We start from the raw sequence: 9,672 nt of genomic DNA on the forward strand, positions 1-9,672 counted from the left end.
CCCTGTTGCGACGAAAACAATGTAAACGAACAAAGACAGTTTACTTCAAGTGCACCTATTTTAAACAGCAAGCCTGCCTTACAAATGAGTGTTTATTTCAGCAATTTATTTTAATTTCCTTTCATCCATTTATAACTAAATGTTCGAAATGTAGAATGTAAAAAGCATACATTGGTACTTCATTGCGTAATAATACGTACTGTAATAATAAGAAAGTTCAAATTTTAGTTATTTTTATAATGAATTGATCTTAATTATTACGATGCGACATATCTACTGCAACTCATTTTTCATTAAAAACGCCCCTCTGTAATCTATGCGCAGGTAGATAACGGGCGATATGACAGCATTTAGTCTGACTGGGCGATTTACCGCTTGGTGTCATGCATGCAAACGAACAGCACGATTTCTTACGCGATCATCGCCAATTAATTAAGGTAATCCACCGAGGAGCTTCGCGGCTCGAGCCGGCACTGAGTTTTTCCGAATCTCTGAACACTTGGATTGAGGTAGAATGCATTGTCGGAGGTGGCTGATGAATTTTTAAGCTGGAGTTCATATTTCAGACAGAGGTACCCCCCCCCTTTGGGACAAGCCGAATAACAAAATCAAAGCTACGAAATCCAACAAATCAGAAAAGCACACGCTATCTAAACAGTTGGAGCTGCGTCACAGGAAAGCCGAGAAAGCAAGGGCAACCATGAAAAGAGATACTGCATCCTGTCAATCAAAGTATTGGTAGTGATACCAACGTCATATCAATCGATTTAGAGTAAGTTTTGTTCATACCCACACTCACCCATTCCGACATGTTCTATAGTCGTCAAGTATCATGCTACAACTTTGGTGTGCATGTATCCGATACAGAACCAGGGATAATGTGTCTATGGGATGAATCCATAACAGGGAGAGGAGGAAATGAGATCGCCTCTGCTCTGTGGAAGGTTTTCGGGAGGGGCCAAGAAATTTTTGTTAGAAAACAGATTTTTCATCCCCTTAAAAAAGGGGTGATTTTTTTCAGAAATCGTGAGATCTTGGAACCGGTTCAACTTTACGGGCCCAAAAAATTATCTTCTTTTTTATCATAAAACAAGCTATGTTCCCTCCAAATTTCAAACCCCTACGACATTTTTTCACAAAAATAAGAAAAAAAAAACGAAAAAAAAAAAACAGTTTTTTCGGTTTTTATATAACTTTTACATTTAACATTTTCGTCTAAGATTAGTAGTTTTGTCACAATTCGCAAAACACCACTTTCCACCCCTTTCAACCCCCGTGATTTGACCCACGGAAAAATTCAGCTGTTTTAATTATTTTTTCCCAATTTCTATTCATTTCACCTGCCTGAAAAAACCGGTTTCGCCCGGTAATTAATTTTTTTTTACTCGTAAAATAAATTATTTTAGGACTACCTGATATATCTAGTATCTACAGGTATTTTCCAACAAATAAAACAAAAGTTCTTAGTAAGTGGACACAGCTACCTCACATGCGATAAAGATTTCGCACACATCGAAAAAAGGAAGAGAGTAACAATGTGCTTTGTTCCTGATGATTTGAAAAAGATGATCGTTAGGGCACCCCATAAAAATCCATTTAAAGTGGGGCGCCTACGCGAAGAGTATTTTCTATATTTCACACGAGTGGCTGATGTTTACATAAACACGCCGAAACTACAGATCACTCAAATTTCGTGGATTCAGATCTGTGGAGAACATCCAGACATTGTGAAACAAGAAAACCATTCAATGAGATGGAACCATGGACTGTGTGCAATGTTCTCAAAAAAGGAAAAAAGGCTCATCAACTTGCTGAAATCATTCCGCTTGTACTAGAATGTCAAAACAGAATAACCGCCGAAAAACTTTCTAACATTGAAAGTATGCTTGAGTTTAAAACATTACCACTACTATGGGGAGCTTATTGATACCAAAGAGCATCTTGCTCACAGAACATGTTTGAAGAACTTGGAGCAACGTTTTACAATTGACTTAGAACGTTCCAGAGTTTTTTTTATATGATTTTACTTTTTATGCCTTAAAGTTGTGTTTTGATCTTTTTTTCCTTGTATTGTGTTAGTTACATATAGTGACTCATGTTAAGTGTTGAAGATCCCTATTGTATAACTGCTGAGTTTATAAATAAACGTTTTCTCAATTTTCTCAGAAGTTACTTTTTCGCACATGGACCATTTTGCATTTCCACTCTAGATCTGTCATTGTTATTTTTTCGGATATCCGAGTCCATGAACTACTGTTGATTTGGGAATTCGTTTAAAACCCATAAACCGCTAAGGGATTTGTTAATTGTTTTTGACATAAGACACCCGATCTGCAGATCACACGAGACGAGTCATATTAGATAGTTGTTGATCAAGGGCCTGTCGTTATTTAACTAAAAGGAAACTCTCTTTTGTCATTGAGGGTTTTTCTTTTCCCCCTTTTTTTTGTTGAAATTCGTCTGTTTTCTTCGTTGGGGGTTTCCCAGTTCTTATCTCCGGTATTCTGCCGCTTGTCACCTCCAAGGGCAAGTTATGATGGCGTCGATACTAGCAGTACTTGCATCGATGTTATGTGGATATCCATGGATAAAAATTAAGTAACGGAGGATGGACAATCGACATCATAGTTTTGTGTAGTTTACCAAGCCGCTAACCGAGGCATCACCTTTATATAACATGGGGTTTGTAGAAACACCAGCGCCACACAAACTTAGCGTTACAGGTTATGGAATGATATAATAAAATTGATTTTAAAGATATAGCTTCCGCGATTTCTAAAAAATTAAGGAAAATGTAAAGTTAGGTAAGTATAATGGCACTTGTAACGCTTCAGGTTACGTACACTATAAAAAGTTTCGTGTAAAAATCAACACGAGAAATAGTAAACTGTACTACACTAGGTACCACATCAATTTGGGTAAAGTCTACCAAATGATGCAGTAAATAAAACTGCACATTTTACACATGTAATTCTTTTAACATGAACTTTGTGCATTAAAAAAGATTCCGAAAAGAATGTAATTGCCGTTTCGATATAAATACATTCCCAAACAACTATTAATTTAGTTCAGCTACTTTGCATTCCATACAAATGGAGTCTATTAATTCTACTATTCTATTTCAAAATCATCTAATTTCTACAAATAGAACGGTTTGATTAATATTATCATCCTAGGTATTCGAGCTCCCATGATTCTGTGTGTGATAGTGATTATTGTGAGGAATTATGCCAATCTTGGACATTTTCGAAAATGCGTAACAAGGCCTGCACATTGATTCATTCATTTTTCCGATGGGAAACAATGCAATGGTCTTTACTTACTACAACGAAGCAACTTCTTTCCTATCCACACAATTATAATGTAGATGTAACTTAAATTAAGTATACATATAGTTCCCTTTGTGAAAATGACACCTTCATTTGGCAACTTGTTTAGATTAAAATTTCTCAAAGACAATATGATATTATTTTATTTTGTAGACATGCTATTCGGGAGGTTGTGGGTTCGATTCCCGCTGCCGACTGCTCTGTCAGGCGTTTCGTATGAGGGTTTTCCTCAGACGTACGTAGCGTGTACGTGCGTGCTAGCATTATATTGAAATCTACTAGGCGAATGCTGGAGCAGTACTCTTCCCTCTCGGCACCCTAACTCCGTTCCTTCCGTTCCCATCCTTAACTTTACCCATCCTTACATTCCCGTTCTCTGGCTGAAGAGGGTCAGGAAACCCTGAGGGGCCCGCCTCCGGTATCCCTCGGGGTGTCGGAGGAATGAAACACGTTGACCTTTTCCTTTTCCTTTTTTGTAGACATCGGGAAGAAATAAACGTAGACGATAATACGATCGACTGCGTTTGTCACTTAATATAACATTTTTGTCAGAAAGTCAAGTAGGACCATAGCAATAAGTACAGGAACTTAAAGGTAAACGTTTGTATTGTACATGGAATTTACATTCAACAAGCGTAGCTTAAAATTCATGGTTATTAAGACAAAAGTCGCTACTCTTAAGCTAAGCTCCTCTTAAATTTGTTGGTGCAAACGGCCATTAGTGTTTGTCGACAGGTGGGAGGGAGGGGGGGATTTCGTACTGATTTTTGGACGCACAGAACTCGCAGATTTGAGCACAGAAGGGGAATCTCTTTTCAAAAGTTCTCTGGAAATGAGTAAACGCGCATTTTTTATTATACCTGAATCTCAAGATTTCGTCAAGTTCCTTTCGAGCGTTTTCTTATCTTTTCCTATCCTTTTAAATCCTTCTCAAGTTCTCAAAATCCCTGCGTGTTCACTCAAGTTTCTTTCAAGTTTATAATAAATTCGTGTCATGTGAATTTTCAAGCAAATCTTATCTTCCTTCCACCTCCAGTTCTCTTAAAGCTCTCATATTTTCCTTTCATTGACTCTTTCCTCTTAGCGCATTAGGTTCAAGTTCATATTAAATTACTCCGAAGTACACATACATTTTCTTTCAAGTTCATTATCCCTCTCACTTTTATTTTATTCATTTTTTAAGTTTAAATTTTCCTCAAGTTCAACCTCATGTATCGTTAAAATGTTAAATTTCCCACTAAATTCCCGCCAAATTCTCCTCAAGTTCCTCTCAAATCTTTCTTTTAACGTTTTATCACATATATTTGGCCTTGGCGTAAGCTTACCTTATTCCTTCATTACTGTAAAATCTTCTACACTCCCTTATCGGCTCCTAAGTTATAGCCTTTTTTATAGGCTGTCGCAAATAAATGCGATGACGCGTAAGGATACTCTGGCAATTCTGCAATGTTTCCATGTAAATATTAAGGACATGAATCATACAGGTAGACTTTGATCTACTTATCTTTTTTTCATTTTTCGAATATCTACACAGACAAGCAACCTGCCGCGGTCGTTATCTATTAGGAAATCTCGAGTAATGACAAATGTTTCAATTTTTTATTAAATTTTCTAAAGCAAACAAAGATTGTAGCACTACACAAATAAACTTAGAATTATAATGGTCAAACGAAAACTTTGTGATTAGTCTGCCGTGTATGCAAATTGATTGACAGAAGACAATGTAAACTCCCACAGGTAGAGAAGAGCACTATAATTAAAACTAAATTGGGCAGCAACGTTTGGTTAGGTATTTTATTTTTTAAACAGTTAATTGAAGTTGCACTTTAACAACTTTGTCTGCTTGCAAGAGCAGGCACCCTGGCAATTTGAGTAATTATTTATCGCTGTTTATCAATATTGTTAGTAGGCTTGCAGTGTTCCCTTCAGTTATTAGTCATGCAATTGTGTAATATGTTTGTAGGTCCAATTTTGACCACTTATTTCAAGGATGTTACAATTTTGCAGTAGATTAAAGTTCGCCATACTGTTTATTGCAAGGACGTTTAACGTTCTTGGTTTATTGTCACATGTCACTAATTGCTCAAAAACAAAATTGAGGGTGAGACTACTATTACAAGGAATTTGATGAATCTTTCCGAATGAGTGTTGAGGTCACTAACCAGATTACTAATGGGCCTTTTTATTTCATCCTTTCGCATGGTGGCAGCAAACTGAATTTTAACAGACAGACAGATTCATGAACAAGTTACAAGTTGTTTATTTTTATTATCTAAGAATCACTAGAAGCGTGTGCATTCATACTTATCTTCTTTAAAAATTTTTTTGTCATACTTTGTTGTTTTTATTAATACTTAAAAATCAACAATACCATATCCGTTTACGTCATTATAGCTGTCAGATATGACCTCATACTTGCAGAGCTTACCGAACTACCGGTGATTCACTTGTGCACAATATTTGCGATTAAGCAGGTTATCTGTGTTATCTTAAGTTACTAGGCAGCTACCTTCTCCTTAATAGAACGTACAGTAATCCAATTTTTAGTAGAAGCAACAAATCGTTGTTTTGCTTTGTTTACGATTCGGTGGACATCTCGTATACTGCTTACGACCCAGGGGTGGTCAAGCCACGATAACAGTTTTGTGCAAATACTATGCGATCAAAAATGCTGTTTCTGTGGAGTCACCTTTGGAATTTTTGTTTACATAGGAATAATGGAAAGAAGTTCACCCTGTAGATTCACAGTTTATGAATAATATGCTGGTATAGAGTAAGATGGGCAAAAGTTCCCACTTGATTTCCTCATCCGTTATCAGTTACCTACAATAAGTAGAATTACTTTTAACTAAATTAGAGAAATATAGCAAACTCGCTCCTGGGTATGAGATATTAAAAGGGCCTTCCTGATTTTTTGGACTGCATTGGTAATTCAGGAGCTCCGATCTACAAATTTGATAAAGAATCCACCTGCAAAATTGCATTGTAATCGGTCTATTCGTATTCAAAATATCGTGCTAACCGACAGACAGACAGGCGGACAGATGGACAGAATGAAAACATTATGAACATGCTACGAGCTCGTTAATAATACGCTATTGCTTGATTAGAAATAAATGGCGTATTTACTGTTACCACTTTTTAATATTTTTTGGCGTATTGGACAAATTCCTATCTTTGCGATACTAATAAAACAAAAGTACACTCACACACACTATGAGGTACACAGGATTCGATGTTGCCTACTTGTCTAGAAAGTTATGGCCCAACCGTTGTATAATAAATATACAATGGCCCAATCTAAAACATATCGGCCCCAGGTTGGCCCACCCATTGCAACATTTCTGGCGGCGCCACTGACATAGACAATACTAATGTTTTCGTGTATTCTATTGTATCCTTGCGGCGCCACTGACATAGACAATACTAATGTTTTCGTGTATTCTATTGTATCCTTGAACTGGTATTTGCATAATGTAGTAATGTACGCATGATTGTAAGTTATCGCGCCAGACTGCACTCATGGATTATGGTTTCATTATAACATTGTATGTTTGGGTTTGAATAAATGAACATCACAGTTGGCGACGAGAAACCGTATTAGCAAAGTAAAAAGGTCTTAGGGTACCCAAAAAAGTGCGTGAGGTGTTTAGTTATGGCGGCATCTACGTACAATGGCTACATTAGGGAGTTTAACCCTAAAGAGTGTAACTGGACCATTTACAAAGAGAGGCTGTTTCAGTTTTTCATTGTAAACAATGTGGACAAACAAGAGATAAAAAGGGCGTTATTGTTAAACGCCTGCAACGAAGAGAGTTATCAGTTAATAAGTAATCTGTGTGTGCCAAATTCTCCCGATGCAACGGACTTCAAGGCTTTAATTGAATTGTGTGATAAACATTTCGCACCACAAAAAGCGTTGTTTCCAGAACGTTTTAAGTTTTATCACGCAAATCGAAACGTGGACGAAACCATCATGGACTGGGCGGCTAGGGTAAAAAACTTAGCGTCCAAATGTAAATTTGGATCTGAATTAAGTGTTGCGATGCGTGATAAGTTTATAGTTGGCATGGAGGATAAAGCAATTTTGAATCGTCTATTTGAGGAAGACGTGAGTACATTAACGTTAGATAAAGCAATTGATATCGCGTTAAGTAAGGAAGCAGTATTAAAGAACTATGAGGCAAGTGCTAATACGGTAATTAAACAAGAACCCATGGAGGTGTACAAAACTTCTCAGCAATGGGCGACCGACAAGCGTAAGGGGAGCAGTAGCAGCAGCAGTAACCAGAGAGCAGAGGCTGGATCTGCAGGAGCATCCCGTGCGGCGTCCAGAAGAGGAGGGCGCAGCAGCGGTCCACAAGGGAAAGTTGGTCAGGACGCTCAATGTGCTGTATGTGGTAAAAATCACGGTCAAAGTAAGTGTCGTTATCGTTATTATACCTGTAACAAATGTGGGGTGAAAGGTCATTTAATGGCCATGTGCAATTCTACGAAATCGCGCAAACAATTCTTTATTGAGGACGATTTGAATGACGATTGTATTTATAGTATTAAAGGGGAAAATAATCCTATTTTTGTCAGTGTAAAAATTGCAAATTTGTCCTTCACTTTCGAAATTGATACCGTTTTTAAGAATTATACGGGAGGGAAAATGATTCCTTTAGGTTATATTGTTGTACCAATTGAATATAAGGGTGTAATGAAGGATGTTAAATTGTTCGTCTTAAGGGACGGAGGGCCTCCTTTATTAGGCAGGGATTTTTTCTATAAGTATGAATTGTGTATAAACAGCATAAGAATGGAAGGTTTAGAAATGGAAATTTTTAGGGAATGTGAGAAGGTGTTTGCAAACACATTAGGTAAATTTACTAAAGGCAAAATAAAATTGAATTTAAAAGAGGCTGCCATTCCAAAATTTCAGAAGGCTAGAGTTTTACCTTTCGCAATGCGGGAAAAAGTAGAAAAAGAAATTGCGAGGTTAGTCGATATAGGAGTTTTGGTTAAAGTAGATTACAGCGAATGGGGAACGCCCGTAGTTCCAATTTTGAAAAAAGACGGATCCATTAGACTTTGTGGTGACTATAAAGTCACTCTCAACCCATCTTTGCAAGAGGAACCTTATCCTATACCACGAGTAGAAGAACTGTTTGCTAAGTTGTGTAATGGTAAACAATTTTCAAAAATTGATCTTTCGCAGGCCTACTCTCAAATCGAGTTAGATTCAGAATCTCAAATGTTGACAACCATTAGTACCCATAAGGGATTATTTAAATATACAAGGTTGCCATTTGGAGTCAGTTCCGCTCCCAAAAAGTTTCAAAAAATTATGGAGAGAGTTTTGCAAAGTACAGATGGGGTAGTATGTTTTTATGATGATGTACTAGTCACTGGGTCTACAAAAGAGGAACATGTTCGGAGATTAAAAGATACTTTAAAGCGTTTAGGAGATTGCGGTTTAACCGTACGAAAAGACAAATGTAGTTTTTTTCAGGAGAGTATTGAATATTTAGGATATCGTATAGATAAACACGGGTTGCATACGTGTCCTAAAAATATTAAAGCTATTCAGGAAGCGCCACGTCCTATAAATGTGACGCAATTACAGGGTTTTCTCGGGATGATAAACTATTATAATAAATTTATACCGAGTGCGGCAACGGTATTAAGACCGTTATACGATTTATTAAAAAAGGGGGTCATTTTTCAGTGGAATGCCGCATGTGAAGATGCATTTAAAAGGGTTAAAGACATTTTAACTTCTGCGGAGGTACTGATACATTTTGATTCAAGCTTACCCATCAGGTTAACGGTGGATGCCTCTCAATATGGAGTGGGAGCCGTAATTTCACATGTTACTGAGGGTAATGTCGAAAGACCAATAGCGTGTAATGATGAAACTGTTCAATATTCAAATAGATGCAAGTGTGAATCAGCTGGATCTAGATGGGCTACGGTCTGCTTCCATGCTAACCGATTAGCAATGATTCTTTTCCATGTTAATCTAGCCCGCAATATCCTTAAAGTGAATCTGAGAAATATTAAAGAATTATGAAATGAATGTGATGTGTGTTTGGCTTTCGACTCGATGAAATTTTAGATTCTAATATGTTAGCTCTTTTCTGCGTTTATTACTAAAAAAGTTATAGTAAAAAATCCATTTTTTTAGGGTCGGCGTCATCTGAGCGCCATCCCCGAGCGTGTTATACTAACCGGGAAATTTGTCAATTTTTTCCTATATTCTTCTACAGTTTTGCTCCGATTGTTTTCAAGTTGGTGTCGACGGAAAGATCTTGTAAACGCGCATAACTCTTTACGTGATGGAATTTTGTTTTTTTTCCTA

General features: G+C 37.1%; 1 protein-coding gene across 1 annotated transcript; it reads left to right on the forward strand.

Moving 5' to 3' along the window:
* Positions 1–6,984: 6,984 nt before the first annotated feature.
* On the forward strand, positions 6,985–9,384 carry LOC116168063 (uncharacterized protein K02A2.6-like). Its single transcript, XM_031483714.1, has one exon. The coding sequence runs from the start codon at positions 6,985–6,987 to the stop codon at positions 9,382–9,384; it is 2,400 nt and encodes a 799-aa protein (XP_031339574.1).
* The last annotated feature ends 288 nt before the right edge of the window (positions 9,385–9,672 follow it).

Source organism: Photinus pyralis, unplaced genomic scaffold (genome assembly GCF_008802855.1).
Source record: "Photinus pyralis isolate 1611_PpyrPB1 unplaced genomic scaffold, Ppyr1.3 Ppyr1.4_LG4, whole genome shotgun sequence".
Classification (NCBI taxonomy): domain Eukaryota; kingdom Metazoa; phylum Arthropoda; class Insecta; order Coleoptera; family Lampyridae; genus Photinus; species Photinus pyralis.